The sequence below is a fragment of the Tachypleus tridentatus genome, chromosome 2 (assembly GCF_004210375.1).
Source record: "Tachypleus tridentatus isolate NWPU-2018 chromosome 2, ASM421037v1, whole genome shotgun sequence".
In the NCBI taxonomy this organism is placed as follows: domain Eukaryota; kingdom Metazoa; phylum Arthropoda; class Merostomata; order Xiphosura; family Limulidae; genus Tachypleus; species Tachypleus tridentatus.
In genome coordinates, this window is record NC_134826.1 from 100,676,562 (window position 1) to 100,701,912 (window position 25,351).

Sequence of the window (25,351 nt, forward strand, 5' to 3'; positions counted from 1 at the left end):
CTTTACTTGAGATCTATTCAGGGAGATTCTTAGATATATACACATTACAAGTGACAAAGAACCAATTGCAAACAATTGATTGTGGAAAGTTTGAGAAGTAATTACAGTGTTGAAGAATAAAGCTAAGGAATGTTTTTCTCTATTTCAAAAAGTAATAATTGATGGACCTTTGTTTCTTTTTTAAGGATCACATTGTTTTCAAGCAATACATATCAAATGAGCACTGTAGATTTGGAATAAAGGGCTTTTCTATCATGTGACTGTGAAACAGGAATTGTAATAGATGTGATTTTCTGTTCTGCAAGTGATGTAGATGTTCCTAAAGATCCCTGATTAGGATTTTCAGGATCATTTGTCAATCAGTTGATTAAAGACTATCTTGGAAAAGGTCATATATTATATACTGATAAGTCTCCCTCTGGTACAGTGGTAAGTCTATGGATTTACAATGCTAAAATCAGGAGTTTGATTTCCCTTGGTGGACTCAGCAGATAACCCAATGTGGCTTTGCTATGAGAAGACACACACAAACTTCTAATTACTATACAAGTCTGTATTTATGCAATTTTCTCTTTGAAAATAAGACTGGTTTTTGTGGAACAGTTAGAAGTAATCAGAAGAACATGCCTAAATTTACATCTCTAAACAAGGGTGATGTTGAGATCAAGAAGCAAGGGAATATTTTAGCACTTCAATGGAAAGACAAACATCCTGTTACTTTGCTTAGTACAGTATATAAAGGTGAAATTAAATACAGTGGAAAGGATGATTACAAAACTAAACAACCAATAATCAAGCCCAATAAGGTTTTAGGTTATACTGTCAATATGAGACTAGTTGACAAAACTGGCATGCAAATTGGACAAACTGATTGCCTTCATAAATGTGTAAAGTGGTACAAGCTCTTTTTTCACCTAATTGATATCTCAATTTTGAGTTTTTATGTGTGCATACAACAAGAAAAGAAACGAAAGATGGTGACTATCTGGTGTAAAGAATACAGAATAACGCTGTGTATTGGAGAAAGGTTTCATGATTTTCATAACCTAAAAACATTTGAATTTGTAATAAGTCTTTATCATGCTTTTTTTTTCATATTTTGTTCAAATTCATAATAAAAATGCTAAAGATTATGTTTGAGAAACTTTTTCCCCAATTTTTTAAGCCTGTGGTAAGCTATTATCTACAACATTCCTGTTGTCTAAGGGTTAAGTACATGTTTATAACCAACAGAAAGAGGACTCCCAGACTTTGTAAATCTGACAGTTGTTTGTAATTGGCTTTGAGGGGAAACTTTTAATCGAAAGGAGATTTTGAAGACATGATCTAGGAAGCACTCGATTGTCATTGAGAAGAGCATGCAAAAAAAATCATTAAAAAACAAAGTTTGATTTGTGGTGTGCTGTTCTTTTCCTTTTTAGATAAAACACTAACTGAACTTGCATACAATGACATACACAAGTCTTCCTTTCTCACTCTGCTTCCAGGAAGTTGGGGCACTAGCCAACTTATTTTGTGTTTTCCATAAGTCTGCTCTGAAGAAAGTTTTTAAACCCCATGTGGCTCAGTTAGAAAGTCAGATAGATTTCAGTGGTTTTTACATATATATAGTAATTTGATAATTGTTTGGTTTTTCTAAAATGCATATTTGAAATTAACAAAAATTAATTTATTTTCCCCTACACTTTAGAGAATAAATGAGGCCTATCAAGTATGATGTACAAGTATAAATTAATTTTGTACCATAGCAAGTATTGGACATCATTTCAATTCATTTTTTACTTACAGCATTATGTTTTTAGAAAAATAATTTCCAAAACTTACTCACCATCCTTTGACCCCTTGGTGTGGATTCCTGTATGTGGTGAGGGAGCATCCCAGGGAAGGTTCTGTTTTTCCAGTTTACCTCCTCTGGGATCTAAACATCCTCCCACATGTTTGCTGTGCATGGCAACCCGTAAAAGGGTATGAGAGAATCCTGGTGGTTGAGGGGTCCAACCCTAACACACCACTTTGGCCTTGAATTCCTGTAGATGGATGGCCTTGGGGTGGCCCCCATTGGGTCAGTTGGCTGGTCCATTTGGGCTAGGGTCAACCAAGTACTAGTGTTGGATGTTCTTAACAGGTGCTGTGGACATTGTACCAGAGGTTGGTGTTTGGGTATAGTGCTCATGAAACCCTGGCGTTGCTGCAGTGTCCTCTTTTAGGGTTCCATGGTGGGTGGGGTCAGTAGGCACCGAAATTTTCCTTTTTTTTATAATGGATATTCCAATTAAAAATCTTAATAAAATAGTGAAAAAACAATCTATAGGTAAACGACCACTTCTTGAAGATTTTGAGCAGCAATCTTCACCATCTGTACAACATGTTGTACCTCATTTTCTTATATTGCATTCACTTTCAGACAAACCTTCAGGGCAAATGTCTCCCTTCTTTCATTCCAAAGGGAATAAAGGGACTTGCTGGCTCTCCAAAGTCAGTAAAGAAGCTTCAATCTGGTGACATATTGATGGGAACATCCACATCTCAACACAGTGAACTCCTCTTGCATTCAAAGACAATTGGGGATATACCTATTGAGGTTACACCTCATGCTACTTTGAATTAATCATGAGAAGTTATTGTTGAGAGGGATTTGAAGAACATCCCAGAATCAGAGATTCTTGCTGGTTTCTCCACCCAAGGGGTTTCTGCAGTGAGGCATATATCCACTCTCAAAGAAGGAATTATGATGCCGACCAATGTCTTAATTCTGACATTTACATCACCATGTCCGCCTGCCACCATCAAGGCAGGTTATATTAATTGCAGAATACGGCCATACATTCCAAACCCTTTCCATGTTTCCAGTGCCAGTGGTTCTGTCACTCGAAGACGTCATGTGGTTCCTTGACGTGTGCTTATTGAGGTGGCAAGGACCATGATGCCTACGAGTGTGAAATGGACCCTCACTGCATCACTTGCAATGGCTCTCACACATGCTACTTTCGTTCTTGCCTTAATTGGTTGGAAGAAAAAGAGGTGCAATGTTTGGAAATGATTTATAACATTACTTTTCTTGAGGCTTGCAAGTTGCTGGCCACCACTTCATCTCAGACATATGCTGCTGCACTTCGTTTGACAGTAGGAGTGAAGACGAATGTCTCTGTGCCTCCAAAAGAATCATTTTCAAAATAAATGAAAAGTCTTTTAACTTCCATGGCTAAAAAGGTTTATGAATTAACTTCAGCACCCATCTCTGTCCCTTCCATACATTCCAACAAATTCCAAGATTCCTTTCCTTTGGTTTTGGGTACAGGCATTTCCATAGATATATCTTATTCTCCCACCCCACCATGCAAAACGATCATTCATTCATGTCCTCAATTGCTGGAATCCTCTTCCAACAGCAAAGACCTGCTCAATCAACCTCAGGCAGGATCCATGGAGGTCGATTGACCTCCCTCAAATAAAGACAGCAAACAAAAAATACATGGTTGTAAACAGAAGGGCTCTCCACCCAATTCACCTACACGTAAATAAAAATGGCCACCTTGATACAATGGAACTGTCAAAGTTTATGTTCTAATCTGATGACGTCAATACACTGATTGTTTTTAACCATCCTGTATGTCTTTACTTACAGGAAACATTTCTGAAACCTGAGGATACAGTCATCTTTTGGCAGTTTTCATTGTACAGAAATGACAGGCTGTGTAATGGACAAGTGCATGGAGGGGTGGCACTATTAGTTGATCAGCATGTGCCCACCCTGTCCTTGCCACTCGATACGCACTTGGAGGCCATAGCCATCCGTGTTTCCTTGGGTCGTACCATTACTATTTGTTCTCTCTAACTGTCACCTAGAGAGACATATGTTCAATCAGACCTTGATGCTCTCATTGAACAGTTGCTGTCTCCATTTTTAATCTTGGGGGGCTTTAATTAAAGTGCTGATGTTGATAGGAGAGGTTGCTCCATAGAGCATATGCTCTTTGATCACAACCTTTTTGTTTTCAATATGGTTCTTCTACTTATTTTCATGGGTTGACACTAATCCACGAGGCAATGATCATTTTCCTATAATTTGAAGAGAGATTGGCCGTGGTTGATGCCACCCGACCCGCTTGCCCTGGTGGAAGCTGGACCAAGCAAACTGGCCCTGTTTCACTGTTCTTACAAAACGTTACCCTGCCATTGTCTGTAAGCCATCAATAGATGACTGTGTGGCAGCAGTAACTGACTATATTATACAGGCAGCTGCTCAGTGTATTCCTAAAACTTCAACACATTTTCCATGATATTCTCATTCGTGGTGGAATCCTGCCAGCCACATAGCACAGGAGGCCCAAAATTGAGCCTGGGATACTTTTTGTTGGTATCCCCCACACTCGCACTGCATCTCCTTTCCTGCTGGCCCATGCACATGCTTAGTGGGTGAATGTCAAAACCAGAAGGAATCTTGGATTAAGTTCACAACTAGCATATCTTCTACCACCAGTTCCAAAGTCATATGGGACAATATTCCATTGCTCTCTGATGGCCAGGAAATAGCTGATACTCTAGGTGAAATCTTTTGCTTGGTATCTAGCACTTCTGCTTCTTCCTCCACATTTTTAGTCAACAAGACTCAGACAGAGCAAACACCTCTTTCCTTTTAAGTTGATTGTCTTTATGACTATAATCATCCCTTTACACTGGTGAAATTTAAACTGGCCCTTTATTGGTCTGGCAGTACACCTTTGGACTGGATGATGTACACTATAATATGCTGTGCTATCTGTCTCCTGCTTCTCTTACTATTCTTATGCTTGTTTTTAACCAAATGTGGAAGGAGAATGTTTTTCCTGATGCCTGGCATCAGGCTATTGTCTTAACTTTCTCTAAGCATGGGAAGGTTCCCAAGATTCCTTCAAACTACTGTCCAATTGCTTTGACAAGCTGTCTCTGTAAGACCTTAGAGAGGATGGTTAATGCTCGTCTCAGTTGGTTTCTCGAATCAAACAACCTCATCTTACCCACCTAGTGTGGGTTTTGAAAACAGTGCTCCTCCATGGACCACCTGATTTGACTTGAAATGTCCATCAGAGAAGCTTTTCTCAAATTTCATCTTGTATCAGTATTCTTGGACATTGAGAAGGCTTATGACACAACTTAGAGGTATAGCATTTTGCGAGACCCATATATATATATATGGGTAACATGGCCATTTGCTCATTTTTATTAATTTTTAATGGACAAGAGATTCCAAGTTCGTGTGGGTTCAACACTTTCCCATTCTTTTCTACAGGAGCTTGGAGTCCCTTAGGGCTGTGTTTTAAGTGTCACACTTTTCAGTATAAAGATTAGTGTCGTCATTGAACAACTCCCTGTTACTGTTACAAATGGGCTCAATGTTGGCAACTTTCACATCTTGTCAGTCATCAAACATGAGGTTTTATTGAGTGGCAGCTACAGACTGCCCTCAATCAGTTACTGAAGTGGTCCACAGCAAACAGCCTTAACTTCTCTCTTTCTAAAACTATTTGCATGCACTTTTGCCACCAATGGGTTATTCATCCTAGTCCTGAACTATGTATCAGTGAAGTTGTGCTGCCTGTGGTCCCTGAGACAAAGTTCTTGGTGCTTATCTTTGACCATAAGCTGACTTTTATACAACACATCAAGCAGCTATGGGTCAAATGTACAAGAGCACTTAACATACTCCATATCCTCTCTTCCACCACCTGGGGAGCAGATTCATCTTCTGTGAATAAGATATATCATGCTCTTATTCTTTTGAAACTCAACTATGGATCACTGGTCTATGGGTTTGCCAGGACTTTTATCTTAAAGATGCTGGACCCCATTCATCATCAAGGACTTTGGCTCTGCAATGGGGCTTTCCACATTTCCCCAATTCAGAGTTTATATGTAGAGTTTCATGAACCTTTTTTGCAACTCTGCCATTTGCAACTGTCTTTACTATATGCTTTGAAGCTTTGTTCCTTACGAAAGCATCTCACGTGAGATTTGTTTTCCTTCCTTGTTGGGCCATACTTTTTCAGAATAGATGATCTGCCATTGCTCCTTTTGGCCTTCATACCAAGTTGCAGTTGGATGTATTGAGTCTGTCTTTGGATAATATTGCTATATCCACTGATGAACCCATTCCACCATGGCTTCTTAGGTCCCCCAATGTGACCTCTCTTTAAGTCATCTGAGAAAAGCAGACATTCATGATTCAAAATATTGTCTGTTATTTGCTGAACATCTTTTGAACCATCCTTCCAATCCTATTTATAGAGATGGTTCAAAATCAGGTGACTGTGTTGTCTCAGCCAAGGTTTGTTATGGTTCAGTGGTTGCTTGTAGAATCCCCTCTACAGCTTTTGTGTTTACTGCCAAACTGTATGCCATTTCTCTTGCCCTGGATTACAGTTAAGCAGTTTTCAAACTGCACTATTTATACTGACTTGCTTAGTTCTCTACAGGCCATCGCTTCACGTTAGTTCACACCCTGTTCTCTATGAAATTCAAAACCAACTGGCTCATTTCTCTGTAACATCTACTTCTATCCAGTTTTTCTGGATAGCGGGTCATGTTGGTATTTATGGGAATGAGCTTGCCAGTGACACAGCAAAATCTATCTGCTCTGGCACTATCACTGCTATGCCTGTTCCATACAAGGACTATGGTCCTGTATTCAAGGCTCAGCTTTATGCCAGTTGGCCATTGACTTGGAATGAGCAACATGACAGCAAGCTTTTCCAAATAAAACCCTTTATTGGACTTTGGTTGTCTTTCTTGCGTAAGGATCTGAAAGAGGAAATTGTTCTTACTGGACTGCACATTGGTCACAGTTTTTTAACTCATCATTTTTTTTTATCTGGAACTGATACATCATTGTGTAGTCTGTCTGATACTCAGGTCACAGTAAACCACATTTCACTTTCTTGTAGTTGTTATGACTCTTAACATTGGCATCATTTTCACCATATTCTGTCCCAAAGTTTGTCCATAACGTTAGACAGTGTTATTGGTGATGGTGACACTGTCCACCTTGAAAATGTTTAGTTTTTTAAAGGCCATCAATCTTTTTAATGCTATTTAAGTTTTTTGATTTATACATTAGACCTTTTTTTTAATGAGATTCCCTTTTAATAATAACAATCCATCTAGTTCGATTTGAAATTAAAAAATAGCCGTAATGTCAAATAACTTGAAACCAGAACTGGAAAGGCCAACTTCAGGTAACTAACGCTGCTGTTCAAATTACGTGTTTGAACTTGATGTTAATCATTCTGGCGAGTTATTATTCAAATGTTGCTACAAGTTTTTTAAAATTTTTATTACTTTTTGAAATGGCCATTACGTCAAATAACTCAGAACCAGGACTGGAAAGGCCAACTTCAGGTGACTGACAATGGTTTTTGTACTTACCTGTTAGTCTTCCTGGCAAGTTCAGATAATTACAGTTATACTACAGAAAGTTCTTTATCACATGTATTACTGTAGTTTTTCTCTTAATGCTCTAGACTGGATGTAAACATAGGTTTTTATGATTTTTTTACTGTGTTTTTTTTACCTTAAATTACTTTTATAAATTTCCTAATTTTACTTTAATTTTAACTTTTTACTAGATGTTTGGCACAGATAACCTAGCTGCTTTGTGCCATAAAACACCAAATCAACCAACCAACCATCCTTTGATAATATAGCTATTTTTCAACATAAATTTTGCCTATATAAGCATTGATCATTCATGCTTCAGTCTTTTATACCCCACTCAAATGCACATGGCAATATCTGTTTTGTAAATTTTTCCACCCTCTTCATTGTACTCTCTCTCCTGGTACTGTATATAAGCACTTCACTTTGATAATGTAATCATTTTCTTGAGACTTACACTGACTCCTAGTAGAGAAGCAGGGCAGGAAAGTGTCAGCAGAGTTAAGTATGATTTGAAACACATTTACAATTTAGGAAGATATTAGCTTCCAATACATACTTCAATCTGCCGACAATATAGCTAGAATCCAACATTGAGAAGGTGGAGGGGACCAGTGTGGGCATTATGCATACAGAAAGCATCTACATAGAATGGTGGTGTACCAAAATAAAAGTGTGATTGCAGTCCCATAGTAGAAGAGTTGTGAATCTATTAAATTACAGTTCTAAAGTCAGTGTGGGTTTGCTCATAAACAAGCTTGCGACTTCATTATTTAAGCAAATCTATATCATGACAGGAGGTAGAAGCTCGTATAAGATCTCTTGACAGTTGCAAAGTAATCATGTGAAAAGTGGAAGAGTTGAGAATTATAGGTAAATCATGTATATGGTATTCAGACATCTAAAGTACATTAATAGATTTTGAGTTGCAAGTTTTGAGTTTATTATCAACAAGGAAAGCCTTTTAGTGTTTCAGAAGTAATTATCTGTTTGAAATTCTTTTTATTTCTAAATATATAAAATTTAGTAAATGTGGTATATTAATAAGAATAATTCTGTGACACTTTTATGATTTTTTATGTTTTTCATGGACAAAATGTTTTCATGCTTACCTATAAACTTAAAAGAGAAATGTCTATAATTTTAGCCATGGAAAGACTACATTGCTGAAACACATAGCTAATAGAGCTCTAAATATCCCTCCAAATATTGATGTTCTTCTCTGTGAGCAAGGTGAGATACTTCTTAACTGGTGTGTTTCATAATGAAAATAGAAATGTATCATATTAGATAATTGCAAAAACTATTTTTAATCATTTTATTCACTTATGATTTTTTTAAAAATCAAATTTACAATTTTATATATATTTTGTTTTTTAAGTTCTCAAAACTGGTCCTACTGATTCATTAAATCTAAGCATCTAGTATGAACATTGACTGTCAGTTTTATTTGAAACTTTCTTTTAGTTTTCAGTATTAATCTGTTCACAAAACCTTTTTCTTTGGAAATATGCATATTATTGTACATGAAAGTTAATATTTTGACAAGTGTGATATTTGACAAATACATATTTTGTAAATAGGATAATTGGCCTGTGAAATACAAAGTGCCCATGAAGTCCGTGTGCAGTTTGAATATTTAGTAACTTCACTTCTATGTAAGGTATAAAGAATCTGTAAAATAGAAAAAGAGGGAATTTATTCAAGATTTAGCATATTTAATTGTAAAAATGTAGCTTTCAAAATATCCACCATTGTTTTGGATACAAAGCTGAATGTGATTTTGAAGTTCCCCATTAATAGAACCAGTCTCCTTAAGTTTTTTTTAATCCAGTTTTGAATTGAATTTCTGATGCCTGATACAGAGAAGACGATTGACCTTTTCTTCAGCTAAAGCCATTCTGTATAATAAAGGGTTTATTATCTGGAAAATAAAACAAATTAGAACAAATGAATCATTAACAATTTTATTTAAATTCTGAATAAATTTCCCTTTTATTTTTATTTTACAGATTGTTTATATCTTATATAGAAGTGATGTTATTAAAGATTCAAACAGCTTAAGGACTTTGTGGACACCCTGTATATCTTATCAGTAATTTATACTGTTTCTTTAAGATAGATCATTCATGCAGGACTGTTTCATTTTTTATAAATAACTTGGATATCTGAATAGGAATGCATACATTTCATCAGTCTTATTTGCATTTTTTTTTGTATGGAAAATTTATTTTTTGTCACATGTGCACTTGAAATTTCCTTACTCTATGTAACTGTGTTTTCATTAATACCAATTTAATTTTAGTGGGTAAAGCTATAGAGAAATAACCTTGCATGAAACATGTTTAGTGTATTATGTGTGGGTATTTTGGTATTTTAACATGTAAAGAAAGAGCATCATGGAAATTTTTTTAATGTTTTTAGAAAATTAGTTTTTTTAAGTGTTTTTAGATGTAAAGTCTCAAAAACTTAAATAAAAAGTCATGAACATTTATATTAAGTCCTGCTAACTTGTATTTTAGGACTGTATATAAAGGTAATTTATATTTAAATTTGTTCTAGTGTAGATAGCAGCTATCCGTAACATTTGCTGGAAAGCATGACAAATGTACACCAATTATTTGTTTATCAGCAAAGCACACGCTAAAAAGCAATTGTTACATTCTATTTTTGTCCCTGTTTATGTTGAAAATATATCATAAATGTTTACAATATTAAGTGGAAGTGAGTATTTTAAATTACTTATAAACCTTAATGTGATTACATTTCTCATTGTACCGGAAAATTTTGGCGCATATATATATATATATATACACACACACACAAGTTGTAACATGTTTTTGTTTGGGGTATTTAGAGGTAGTTGCTGATGCTACTTCAGCTGTGGAGGTTGTTTTAAAATCTGACACAAAGAGGGTTGAACTTTTGGAGGAGTTAAATACACTGGAAAAAGAAATAAGTACTGGCAACATGAAGAATCAGACTCGACTAAATGAGGTCTGTGATTGGATTTATATTATAGTAACACAACTGAGAAAATAAAAGCTAAAATAACATATTTTTCAGTTTGTGTGTAACTTTTTATGTGTAATTCTCTCTTTAATAAACATAGATTTTCCTGTTTGTAAAAGATCTTTCTTAGATTTGTATCTGCTTAGGTTTATGAGGAACTTAAGATTATTGGAGCAGATTCTGCTGAATCACGTGCCCGAAGAATCTTGGCAGGTTTAGGTTTTACTCGTGGAATGCAAGATCGACCAACAAAGAACTTCTCTGGTGGTTGGCGAATGCGAGTGTCTCTTGCTCGGTAAGTCAGATTTAATTGCATATTCATGGTAAATAATGTTTATGTATATAATTTTATCCCTTAGTTTTTACTTAGTACAAGAGCATATATTATGGGAATTGTTGTTTGTTTTTCCAAAGAAATTAGATGATACATTAGGTTTAAAAGAACTAATTAGTCTTTTACATTTTTATATTGCCTAAAACTTGGTCCAAACCTTTGAAGTAGTAATTTTTCGCTTGAAAAAATCCCTGCAATTTTGCTTAAGATTTTAAATGTTTTCAGTGGTATTTATTGTTTGAGCAGAAAGTTCCATTTCTGTATATATTTTATGTATATATGTATATGTTACCAGGTTTAACTTCTTTTATGGTCATCAGTATGTTTCTTTTGATACTCAGAATTTGCTGATTGAAGCAGATAACTTCATACTGTGAAAGTGAATCACATAAACATATCATCATTAACAAAAATTTACTATTGGTAAAATGACCTTTCCTTTTAAAATAACATTGATACATTTGTAAGGTGAAGTAGCATAATATTCACCAATAATATCTTTGATCAAAATTGATTTATCTACTAACTAGTTTATTTTTAATAAATGTTAAAGAATTCTTATGTGTGTGTCATTTGAATACATTAAACTCAACACTGTTCAGTAAGTTTACTGTCATGGGCCTTTATTAGCTTACCATACTTATTAAACCTAAACTTCTTATTTTGATATTTTGTCATAGATAGATGCTCCTGTTTAATTTACATAATATTATCAGGAATGAAAAGAACATCAGCAGAAACTAAAACATCACAGGTCCGTAATTAGTTGGAAAGTATTTCTCATGAGGTTGTTTGTGGTGGCTGTACTTAACCTCAATATTTTCAAGAGTGTAACTAATTTTTATGTCAAACTGTTGTATTCTATATAATAGAGCATTACATATTAGAATATTTCTTTGTAACGGCTACAAGGCTATGTTGTTAATCCGACCTATGAAGTGTTTAAAGTTCTCAAGATGTTCCTGGGTGTACATTAAATGAAAAAGTTAATAAATTTTATTTTTCTGTCTTTAACATTTTTATCACTATTATCACAAGAAAAATTTACTTATTCTAAATTAGCACATATAAGCATAGAAATAAAACTCTTTATTTATCTACGCCATAAAAAAAGCCCAATTAATACACTATGGTGAGTGTAGATTAAACTGTTGACAGCTAAAGTGTAACTTCTAAATTTTATCAAGTAAGAGAACTGAATGAAGATTTCAAAGCAAACTAAAGTTACCCATCTCAGAAATTAAGAAAATTTTCTATATACCTTTTTTGTGATCTGAAATTTTGAGAAGTCTGAATTTTTTACTGTATGAGTGAAATTTAGTTAATATTACTAAGCCTGGTTATTCCAACCATAATTTGCAATCAGTGTTGAACTATTGTTATTTTGACATAAATAAATCTGTGTGTTTGTTTGTATTTTTTTAAATACTTATGTTTTAGCTTATACTCTTTTTCATAAGATTAAGAATTTAGGAACAGATACAAAAGAAAATTTGTTCAAGTAAGCATAAACTTGAAAATTACTTACTTGTATTTCATTCAACAGAGCCTTATTTATGGAACCAACACTACTACTACTTGATGAACCTACAAACCATTTAGATCTGAATGCTGTTATTTGGTTAGACAAGTAAGTTTTACTTTTTACAGTGATCAGAAAATTAATAGGTCTGCCAGTGGCATTACAGCCCTTAACTAATTTTGTTTATATTCTTAATATTTATATTAGTGAAAAAAGAGATCATTGGACAATAAATAGGTTCTGATTTGAATTTGATGTGATATTTCTTTATTTTATTTTGAAAAGCCTGGTCATTTAATTCTCAAGGTTCACTTAGTCAATTTGCCTACCAAATGGCTTCTTTGTACTAATTTAAAGTCTTTACAGATTTAATATTGTGTTGTTTGAAAAATAATGACAGATTTTAAATTTTAACTTTAATAAGAAATAAAAAAATTGAAAACAACTTTATTAATTAATATAGAAACCTAATGAATTTACATGCTTTTGCCAGTGAGAAACAAGACTACTTATGCCATAACAATAAAACTCAGAAGTCATAGAACTAAAAAATTTCTTAAAGCCTTTCTCTTCTGCTGCTCTGTTGTTGAATCTTTTGTCCTGTTAAAAGTTGTCCAAATGCTTGAAAAAGTGGTAGTTAGTGGGCGACAGGTCTGGGGAGTAAGGAGGATGAGGCAGAGTTTCATAGCCCAATTCACTGAGCTTCTGGAGCAACATGGCTAAGCGTCATCATGAAGCAAGATTAGTCTTCTTCAATTGACTAATGCAGGCATATTTTTTTTGCAGAGCTTTCTTGGCATTTCTTCCAATTCCTGACAGTAAACCTCTACAGTGATGTTTGGCCCCAGTTGAGCAGGCTGTAATACAGTGATTACAATCTTTTGTTGGTGCAACTTTGGCTTTGGAAAGTGTTTTAGAGCTTCTCTATGGTTGAACCATTGTGCAGATCACTTTCTGTTGTCGTAAAGTATTCACTTGTCATTGCAGGTGACAATTCGATCAAGAAACGGGTCGTTTCTTTTGTACAAAATCAGCATAGAGCACAGTTCAAAATGATGATTTTTCTGATTTTCACTGAGTTCAGGTGAACCCATTTGTCAAGCTATTTTGCTTTTCCAATTTGTTGGAGATGGTCCAAAATTGTGGAAATGCCAACACTCAATTCTTGTGCCATTTTTTGAATAGTTTGACGTGGATTTCTTTCCACTAATGCTCTCAGTTGGCAATTTTCAACAGCAGAAAGATGTTTTCTGCCATTCTAATCATCATCATCAAGACATATTTCTATTACAAAATATTTGGAACCAGTGATGTACTGTTTGTTCAGAGATCCTTTGCCCCATGCTTGGTTTATATTGCAAGCAGTTTGCAATACATTAAGATTAAGTTTGGATTCATGCAAAATAATTATGCTGAAATTATTTTTTTCCTACCATTGATTGTAGGGGTCTGAGATATTGGTAATAAAGTTTTAGAAAAGAATAAAAGCTCTAATGAATAGAAGAAAACTTCAGTTTTTCTATGGTAAATATGAAGTCATAAAAAAGACAGCTTTCTTATCACTATAAATTAATAAAATTTTAATACAAAAACCTTCTATTATTTTTAATAGTTTTTCAGTTAACATTATGAGTCTTTCACATATAAAATAATCATACTTTTTAGTTAAGTATTTTAAATAAATTAAAATTTAAACTTGTCTGTGAGTATATTAAGCATTTGATTTGAATAGTCTGTGTGAAAAATCTTTAAGATTAAAAATACTTTCTCTTATTTCAGAACTCTCAAATATTCTTTGTGTAATTTCTGAAACCTTCTAAATACATTCCAAAAGTTTTTTTTTTCTCAGTAAAACATTAGATTTTAAAACATACCATCCACTGTTTGTCCAGTGAGAATGCTTGCTCCATTCTTTTATAACCCTACATGACTGCCTTAGACAATTTCTGATTTGCAGATTTCTTTGCCAGCTCGACTGCACCCTCTCTTTAGGCTCTGTATATAAGCACCTCATCCCAATAATATAATCACTTTTCTCGACAACATATTGGGACCAAGTTTCTTTCAAGAGGAGTTTTGTGCTTATTTACTATTTGCATTGTGAATATGAATGTGATTGGCATTTCTACCATTATTTTTTCATCTATAATTATACATTATTTAATTAAAAGAAAGAATTACAGGGTGGTATGAATTCCCATGTTAAATGTTTCTGCTATAGAGATCAATCAGACCTTTTTTCTTCCACTTTTGCTGTCAGATATTTGTCAACAACCAAGGAGGAGGTTGTTCTTAATCGATACTGCTCATGATATGATCTGTAGTGAGATGTAGACATGTATGTGAACTGAGGGTGTCTCTCCATGTGGTTTTGAGGCAATTTTGGCAAATGACCTGGGAATAATTGGTGAGAATTTATACTTACCTCTTCTGGCTTCTTTTTTGGGTCAGGCTCAACAGAGGATCATTTTAAGCAGCCACTTACAGCCCCTTTTTCACTTCAGTTGGTTAATAGACTGTTCACTTTTGATAATCTCTCCTATTGCATTAGATGGAGAAGAAACTCCATCCTTGTTAGCAGAAAAGTCAGCAAGTGACTACTAATACTCCTGATATGCTAGATTTGTTGCTTAATTACTTGAAGGGATAGCTATGCCTTGACTCCCACATTTATCAGATCAGCATACTATGGCTTCTTACCACCAGGAGGTGGCCTATTTAGATTCTCAAAGGATGGATTCTCTCTCGGACCTGTGGGAATTTAGATTGGACCTGTGATCTCTTTCATCAGTTAAAGTTTTCTCATATTTCTCTTATCATCATGACTGTCCTGCAGTTTTTATCTTCATCTTTTGTCTGAAGCTTATCAGTGTTCTTTTCAATAGTTTGAGGATAAGTTTGGAATTTTTCTAATGTTTACAACAGTCATATTGTCTTTTTCCATTTTTGATTCCCATCTGGTTTGTTTTTGGAATTTAGTGGGTAGAGATGCTTTGCTACACAGGGTTCATTTATCATCTTCTGTCCTCTGGAAATTATGGGAATCTCCTCTATTCCATGTTATTTGCTTGAGTTCCAGTGATGTTAAAATCCCAAATTTATAATGCCCATTTATATTTCTTTTTATCATCCTTGACTTTCCCATCTTTCTCACCATAACAAAGAAATATTAGCCTGAAGTGTTTCCTGAACCCCTTCCTCCTTTGGTCCCCAAATCTTTTGGTTCCAGTGATAGGGTCCATCTATATTCTTGAGGATTTTGGGCTTGGGTGGACAGATGACAACTGCATTTGTGACTACCTTGGGGGCAGGGAAGTTCTAGTGCGAATACAATTACATCACTTCCTGGATGTTTGAAGCTCTTCTAATGGGGATCTATGGGTACTCTGACATTTTCTACTCATCCTGTTATATTTTTATCTCCAACACATCCATGTTGAGTGGAACTCTGTTTTCAGACCATAAGAGAGTTGCTAGTCAAGAAAGCAGTGGAGATGGTCAATTCATTTCTTCTGCAATTTGGTCCCCCAGTGGCTCAGTGATACGTCTGCAGACTTACAATGATATAAACTGTGTTTCAATACCTGTGGTGGGCAGAGCACAGATAGCCCATTGTGTAGCTTTGTGCTTAATTCAAAAAAACAATAAACTTCTGCAATTTCCCATTTATTTGTGACACTCAATCTGTCTTGACTCACTCCATTTTTGGAGCCTACTCACTTCACAATGGAATCTTTCTTACACTCTGAAATGGCACTTTAAACCAGGGCTATGGATGACTAACTTTGATGTCACTGATGATTATCTCTGTATTCCCACAGCAGAATCTTCTCAGAGGTTTCTCAAGTTTATACACAAAGGGCTGGTGCTACATTTCGGGGCTCTTTCTTGTGATTTTACATCTTATCTCCTCTACATAGTTGGTTGAGCTTTTTCTTGTCATCTGCATACTTATGGCATGTGCACACATCATTATATGGATGACTCAATCTTTCTTGCTCTATCCCATCAATTATCAGAATAGTATTCTCAGATTCTCTTTTCATAAATGACAATGTTGGCTTCCTTATCAGATTGAAGAGTTTTATTTTGTCACCAATGCAGTGCCTTGTCTATTTGGGTGTGTTTTTCAATACTCACTTAAGCTCCTTGGTGTGGATTCCTGTACGTGGTGATGGGACCTCCCAGGGAAGGTTCTGTTCTTTCAGGTTACCTCCTCTGGGATCTAAACATCCACCCATTGTTTGCCATGCATGGTGACCCATGAAAGGGAGAGAGGTTGGACCCCTCAACCCTAACACACCACTTTGGCCTTGAATTCCTGTAGACAGGTAGCCTTTGGGTGGCCCCCATTAGGTAAATCTTTGGTCCTCTCTGGCTAGAGTCAACCAAGTACCAGTGTTGGAAGTTCTCAATGGGTGTTGTGGATAATGTGTCTGATGCTGTTGTTTGGGTATAGTGCTCACCAAACTCTGGCATTGCTGCAATGTCCTTGCTTGACATTGTAGTTCATCCCCTCGTAGGGCTCCATGTTGGGTGGGGTCAGTGAGCACCGAAATTTTCTTTTTTCCTATGGATCCTCCAAATAAAAATTTAAATAAAATAGTGAAAAAACTGTCAATGGGTAAACGACCATGTCTTGAAGACTCTGATCAGCAATCTTCAACATCTGTACCACCAGTTGTACCTCATTTTCTCATTCCACATTCTCTTTCAGAGAAACCTTTAGGGCAAATGTCCCCCTTTTTTTATTGGAGGGAACTGGAGGGACTTTCTGGCTCTCCAAAGTCAGTAAAGAAGCTTTGATCTGGAGACATATTGGTTGAAACATCCACATCACAACACAGTGAACTCCTTTGAATTCAAAGGCAATTGAGGATATACCTATTGAGGTTACACCTCATGCTACTTTGAATTCATCATGAGGAGTTATTGTTGAGAAGGATTTGAAGAACCTCCCCGAGTCAGAGGTTCTCGCTGGTTTCTCAGCTCAAATTGTTTCTGCAGTGAGGCACATCTCCACTTTCAAAGATGGAGTTACACTGCTGACAAATATCCTCATTTTGACATTTACATCACCACGTGCACCTGCCACCATCAAGGCAGGTTATCTAAATTGCAGGGTATTGCCGTACATTCCAAACCCTCTTCGATGTTTCCAGTGTTAGAGGTTCGGTCACTCAAAGACATCATGTCTTGGTTCCCTGACATGTGCTTGTTGTGGTGACAAGGACCACAATGCCTATGAGTGTGAAATGGACCCACATTATGTCAGCTGCAATGGTTCTCACCCTTCCTACTTTCATTCTTGCTCTCAATGGTTGGAGGTAATAGTGGTGCAGCATTTGAAAACAACTCATAACATTACTTATCCTGAGGCTCGAAAATTGCTGTCCACCACTTCATCTCGAACATAAGCTGATGCACTTCATTCCACAACTATAGTGGGAGTGCAGACAGATTTCTCTGTGCTTTTAAGAGAATTGTTCTCAAAACAAATGAATAGCCTTTTGACCTCCATGGTTAAAAAAGTTGATGAATCAACTTCTACACCCATCTCTGTTCCTCCCATACATTCCAACAAACCCCAAGATTCACATCCTTTGGTTCCAGGTACAGGAATTTTTTCAGATACACCTTTTTCTCCCACCCCAAGATGCAAAACAATCATTCGTTCATGTCCTTAGTCACTGGAATCCCCTTCCAACAACAAAGGCCTGCCCAATCAACCTAGTGCAGGATCCATGGAGGTCGATAGACCTCCCTGAATGAGGACAGTAACGAAAAAAGATGTGGTCATAAACAGAAGGGTTCTTCAGCCAATTTGCCTGCACATAAATAAAAATGGCCACCTTGATACAATGGAACTGTCAAGGTTTGCGTTCTAATCTGAAGGACATCAAAATGCTGATTGCTTCCTACCATCCTGTATGTTTTTCCTTACAGGAAACATTTTTGAAACCTGCCGATACAGTCACCTTTCAACAGTTTTCTCTGTACAGAAATGACAGACTGTGTGATGGACAAGTACATGGGGGGTGGCACTGTTGGTTGATCAGCATGTACCCACCCTGTCTTTGTCACTCAACACAACCTTGGAGGCTGTAGCCATCTGTGTTTCCTTGGGTCATACCATCACTGTTTGTTCTCTCTACCTGTCACCTGGAGAGACATATGATCAATCAGATCTTGATGCTCTCATTGAACAGTTGGCGTCACCTTTTATAATCCTGGGGGACTTTAATGGACATCATCCCCTCTGGGGAAGTGCTGTTATTGATAGAAGGGTTCTTTCTGTAGAGCATATGCTCTCTGATCACAACCTTTCTCTTTTCAGTACTGGTTCTTCCACTTTTTTTCACGCACCTAATCAGTCCTTTACTGCTATTGATCTCTCAATTTGCTCCCCTTCATTATTTTTTCCATTTTTGATGGAGGGTTGACAATAATTCACAAGGCAGTGATCATTTTTCTATACTTTTGAGAGAGACTGGCCATGGTCATTGCCACCCAACCCATGTGCCCAGGTGGAAGCTGGATCAGGCAGACTGGTCCACTTTCACTGCTCTCACAGAATTTGATCCTACCATCATCTGTCAACCATCAATAGACGAATCTGTGACAGCAGTAAGTGACTGTATTATACAAGCAGCTGCTCTATATCTTCCTAAAAGCTCAAGATGTTTTCTACTATATTTTTGTCTGTGGTGGAATCCTGCCTGCCACGTGGCACAGAAGGCTAAAAAACGGGCCTTGGATACTTTCCGTAGATATCCCACACTTTGAAATTGCATTGCTTCCCAGGTGGCCTATGCACATGATAGGTGGGTAAGACGTCAAAGCCAGAAGGAATCTTGGATTAAGTTCACAACTGGCATATCTTCTACCACCAGTTCCAAAGTCATATGGGACAGTGTCCCATATTTCTGTCCCCCTCTTGATCTTACCCTCTGATGGCCAAGAAGTAGCTGATATCAGGAGCATCGCCGATACTCTAGGTGAAATCTTTTGCCAGGTATCTAGTACTTCTGCTTGTTTCTCCACCTTCTTGGCCATCAAGACTTGGGCAGAGCGTTCACCTCTTTCCTTTCGAACTGACTGTCTCTATGACTATAATCGTTCCTTTACACTGGTGGAACTGAAACTGGCCCTTTATCAGTTTGGCAGTACACCTGTTGGACCAGATGATGTACACTATGACATGCTACACCATCTATCTCCTGCTTCTCTTGATATTATTCTTATTGTTTTTAACTGGATCTGGCAGGAGAATGTTTTTCCTGATGCCTGGCACCAGGCTATTATCTTACCTTTCTCTAAGCTTGTGAAAGATCCCAAGATTCTTTCAAACTACCATCCAATTGCTTTGACGAGCTTTCTCTGTAAGACCTTTGAGAGGATGGTTAATGCTTGTCTTGTTTGGTTTCTCGAATCAAACAACCTCCTCTTGCCCGCCAAGTGTGGGTTCCGATGACAGCACTCCACCATGGACCACCTGATTTAACATGAAACATCAATACATTGAGAAGGCTTATGACACAACATGGAGGTATGGCATTTTGCGAGACCTCAATGTATATGGGTTATGTGGCCATTTACCCATTTTTATTAAAAATTGTTAACAAACAGGAAATTCCAAGTTTTTGTCAGTTCGACACTTTTCTACAGGAACTTGGAGTCCCTCAGGGCTATGTTTTGAAGGTCACACTTTTCAGTATAAGGATTAATGCCATCACTGAACAACTCCCTCTCACTGTTGCAAATGGGCTCTATGTCGACGACTTTAACATCTTATGTCAGTTATTGAACATGAGATATATTGAGCGGCAACTACAAATTGCCCTCAATCGTGTACTGAAGTGGACCACAGCAAACGGCTTTAACTTCTCTCTCTCTCTAAAACCATTTGCATGCACTTTGGCTGCCAATGGGGTATTCACTCTGATCCTGAACTCCATATCAGTGAAGTTGTGCTGCCTGTGGTCCCTGAGAATACGTTCTTGGGGCTTATCTTTCACCGTAAGCTGACCTTTATACCACACATTAAGCATCTACGGGTCAAATGCACAAGAGCACTGATCATCTTCTGTGTTCTCTCTACCACCAGTTTGGGAGTGGATCGATGTTCTATGATAAAGATATATCATGCTCTTATTTGATTGGAACTCAAGTGTGGTTCACTGGTCTATGGCTCTGCCAGAACCTCGGCCTTAAAGCTGCTGGACCCCATTCATCATCAAGGACTTCGACTCTGCACTGAGGCTTTCCGCACCTCACCAGTTCAGAGCTTATACATAGAATCTCATAAACCTTCTTTGCACCTTTGCTGTTTGCAACTGTCTTTACTATATTCTTCGAAACTTCGTTCCTTACCAAAGCATCCCACCTGGGGTTGTGTTTACGTTCCTCGGTGGGCCATACTTTTTCAGAACAGATGATCTGCCATTGTTCCTTTTGGCCTTCGCGTCCAACATTGCAGTATCCACTGGTCAGCCCATTCCAACATGGCCTCTCACAGTCCCAAAATGTGACCTACCTTTAAGTCATCTGAGAAAGGCAGACACTTTTGATTGGAAATACTTTCTGCTGTTTGTTGAACATCTTTTGAACCATCCTTCCATTCCTTATACAGATGGTTCAATATCAAGTGATTGTGTGGGCTCTTCCATGTTTTGTTGCAGTTCAGTGGTTGCACACAGAATCCCCTCTACAGCTTCTGTGTTCACTGCTGAACTGTACGCCATTTCTCTTGCCCTGGATCATATTGAAGCTAAGCAGTACTCCAACTGCACTATTTATACTGACTTGCTTAGTTCTCTACTGGCCCTGGAATCACTTCACGTTGATCCACACCCTGTTCTCGCTGATATTCAAAACGGACTGGCCCATTTCTCATTAACATCTACTTGTTTTTTTGGATACTAGGCCACGTTGGTATTTGCAGGGACGAGCTTGCAGACACGCCAGCTAAATCTATTTGCTCTGGCACTATCACCACTGTGCTTATTCCATACTAAGGTCCTGTATTCAAGGCTCAACTTCATGCCAGCTGGCAGTCTACTTGTGGCGAGCAATTCGAAAACAAGATTTTCCAAATAAAACCCTATATTGGACTTTGGCCGTCTTGCTTCCGTAAGGATCGGAAGTAGGAAGTTGACTATGCATTGGCCACAGTTTTTTAACTCGTCATTTTCTTTTATCTAAAACTGATGCACCAGTGTGTAATCTATGTAACACTGAAATCACTATAAGCTGCATTTTACTTTTTTGCCATCGTTAGGACTCTGAATGACAGCACCATTTTGACACTGTTCGGTTCAAGGTTTGTCCGTAACATAAGACAATGTTATTGGTGATGGTGACACTGTCCACCTTGATAAAGTTTTTAGTTTTTAAAGGCCATTAATCTTTTTAGTGTCATTTAAGTGTTTTAAATTTATACATTAAATGTTTTTTAATGTGGTTTCCTTTTAAGAATCACAATCTCTCTAATTCGATTTGAAAAGCAGAAAGTGGCTGTAACATTAAATAACTCGATACCTGGACTGGAAAGGCCAATGACTAATGCTGCTGTTTGAACTATCTGTTTGAAGTACCCTTTAGTCATCCTGGAGAGTTATTATTACAATTTTACTGCATGTCTTTTAAAACTTTTATTACTTTATTTTTTGAAAATGGCCATAATGACACATAACCCAGAACCAGGACTGGAAAGGCCAACCTCAGGTGACTGATGGTGGTTCTTGTACTTACCTGTTAGTCTTTTTGGCAATTTATGATCATTACCAATTTGCTAGAGAAAGTTCTTTACAACTTCTTTTACTGTAGTTTCTCTCTTAACATTGTAGACTGAATGTTAACATTGGTTTCATGCAATTTATGTTTTTAAATGCTGTTTCGTTTTACCTTCATTTCCTTTTATGAATTTTACTACATTAACTTTATTTTTATCTTTTTATCGGACGTTTGGCACAGATAGCCTATCACTTTGTGCCATAAAACACTAAATCAACCAACCACCCAACCAACTTAAGTTGTGTTCAACCAAACCCTTCTCAGACCTCAAGCTGTGGAAAGAGCCATCAGGCTTTTACTTCAGTCTCCTTTTCCCGATGCATGGAAGTTTTTTTCTCTTTTGGTGATGTAAGCATCTCCAGAACTTCTTATTTCTTTGGGATAGACCACACAAAGTATCTTCAAAAGATCATGCATTTTTATCACTGGGATCGTCCTGTTCTATTACTCAGGAACAACATTGTTGATCATGAATGGTGGTTGGATTTGAGCAACACTACTATTGGGGCACCCATTACACCACCTCATTCCAAGATTCATCTGCTCAAAGATGCATTACTTCAGGGATTTGGAGCTTATTTTCAAGGCCAGGAATTTCAGGATACTTGGACAGAAGAGTCTTCCCTCATTATCCACATTCTTAATCTTCTTGCAGTATATTGGGGAATGGTTCAAGGTCTACTTCTTTTGGGGGAAAAATTGTCATGATGCATTCTGACTATTCCATGGTTGTATCTTAGATTTTTTATCGAGGAAGCACACAGTCTTGAAACCTTTGTTTTTGTATTTTGGATCTTCTCTGTTGGACTTGTTCCTGTCATATCAGTCTTTTAGTGTATCATGTTCCAAGAGTGATGAATTTAATTGGAGATCATTTGTCTCAACCTGACTGAATTCTTCCAACAGAATGGATGTTACATGAACAGGTTTGTTAGTGGATTTGTCCTCAGTTCAGGTCTTCAACAATTGATGGTTTTGCAACTCACTGGAATTTTCAACTGCAGTTGTTTTTGTCTTCAATACCTCATCCTCAACCATTGAAAGAAAGTGTGTTCAGTCAGGATTGAACAGGTTTACATGTGTATATCTTTCTCTTGATTTGGCTATTTCACCTGCTTCTGACTGTGGTTTGTTCTCCCTGTTACACTCATTGTTACACCATTGGCTTTTTTGAGAGTGGTTGCCACTTCAGTATTTGCAGGAATGTCAACCTCTACCTCATCCACATTGGAAGTCTGCTGTGACAACTTTGATCAGATATTCTCCACCCATATGTTTTGAAACTCACTCTTTGTGCGTGGAAGGGGAAAAATCCTTTTCACCAATCAATTTGTTCCTTTTCCTCCTCCTCGTCTTGACCTTCATCTTTCTACAGATGTTCTGTTTGCAGGATTTTGAGGAAATAACTAGTCATTGGTGAGAAGTTGAATCTCTACCACATATCAATCTTTATGAAGTTACTTGGTGTACATTTGCATTGGATAATTTCCTGCCTGTAGTAGGATGTGGACATTTTGTCATGATTCATTCTGATAACTTGACAGTTGTCTGTTACAGCAGTCATGAAGGTGGCACCCGGTGTCATTGTATTTATTTTTAAATACTGGATCTTCCCTTCGGAGATCATTCTCAGGAAGTCTTTCTTATTGCTTGTTACATCCTGGGTGCTCTGAATCTTGTGACAGATTGGCTTTCTTGTCACAACAAGCTTTTTCTTATGAAGTATTTTCTTGCTACTCAAGTGTTCAAGTGGATATTCTCCTAGCTATGTGTCACCTTTCAGATGTCTTTACCACCCAGCTCAGTATCAAACTTTCCCCTCTTCTGGATTTTATTTCCTCATCTTTTGGTTATGGGTGTACAATCATTGGGATTAGCCAATTGTTTTGTATGCTTATACTCCCATCCTTCTTTTTCAATTCAAACCGCTCCATCTTAAGTCTTTTTCATCACTTTTTTCTTTTGTGTACTTCTGTAATTTTCACTTTTGAATTTCCTTCAGTCATTTTTTCCCATACTACTTCTTTCCTAATCTCTTCTTAGATAACCTGTTTTCTCCTCCTTTCATTCCTCCATAGACACACTCTGGTTTCATGCATGGGTTTCACCCAGTCTCTTATGAAGCAATCTGGACTTTACACAAGTAACTTTTATTCTTTCTTATTCTGCCTGCAAATTGTGCATATTTTATTGCTGAGTTTTACTTCCTATCTTTTCACCTTCCTAACCAACAGTTCCATTATATATCTTTCTTTATCTTGATCATAGTTTTCCCCAGATCTTTGGCAGCATGTGAAGGAAACAGCACTTTCACACCTATTTTCCTTTCATCTATCTGTTCTGTATTTCTGATGATATTTGCATGGGATTTTAATTTTTATGTTGCTAGCATGATTTATTTTCGAGGCTTTTAGGAAATATCATAATCTAAAAACAATACATGAACTACATTAAAATGTATATGTACAATAGTGCACATAAATTAGAGACCACTTAGTCATCACTATATATTTTAAAATCTAAACATATTACATTTTTTTTAGTGTTGATATTTCAAAAACTTGTAATACCTGAAAGCAAAACATTTTTGATAGATACTAAGTGGAAATTTAATTCTGAGCATCTTGTGACTTTATCTCTTTCTCCTGCATCTACAGGCTCCAAACCTAGCATACTGTAGTTTTTTTGCTGTATTTTCTGTGCATTTGGGATCATTATCTTACTGGAAAATTAAATTTATTACTAAACAACTTTCAGAAGGAACAGCTAAGTGAATAAATACTTGCTTTATATTAGGCAAAATTTGGGTTTCTAGTAGTACAGAAGTGATCACAGACAGCCCATATATTTTCTTTTAACTTGTTACCATATCTACAATGAATATACTGGCGTCTGTTGGTTTCAAAAATTCAAAACTGATTTTTCAGAATGAAGTATCCTTCTCCACATTTATTTTGTTCAATTTGTTTTATATATAAATTTAAGTGTCTTCTTTTTGCTGTCTTTCTAGAACAAAGATTTTCTTGTAGCAGTACTCTTTTGAGTTGTTATTGTCATACTGTGAAAGAGTTAGTGTTTTTTTGGAAATTCTGTGATAAGGCATTTACTAGATTTATATTTGTCTAAGTGAAGTTAGCCTAAAAACATGTTTTTTCCTTGGCTTTTTTTTCTCATCACAGATATTACTTTGATTGTATCTTTTCATTATATTTTTGAAATCAAGAGTGTGATACATTTGTTTTTGTAAAAAGCTGAAACTGACTGTATCCTTTAAACAG

At 36.6% G+C, this 25,351-nt stretch overlaps 1 protein-coding gene across 1 annotated transcript in view; it reads left to right on the forward strand.

The window, feature by feature from the left end:
- Nucleotides 1-25,351, forward strand: part of LOC143244694 (ATP-binding cassette sub-family F member 1) — a 98,817-nt gene that overhangs the window by 22,704 nt on the left and 50,762 nt on the right. Inside the window, exons 5-8 of the mRNA XM_076489809.1 lie at nt 8,558-8,643; nt 10,268-10,407; nt 10,569-10,717; nt 12,303-12,386. Of these exons, the coding sequence (XP_076345924.1) occupies nt 8,558-8,643; nt 10,268-10,407; nt 10,569-10,717; nt 12,303-12,386 (459 nt within the window). The remainder of the gene's footprint in view (nt 1-8,557; nt 8,644-10,267; nt 10,408-10,568; nt 10,718-12,302; nt 12,387-25,351) is intronic.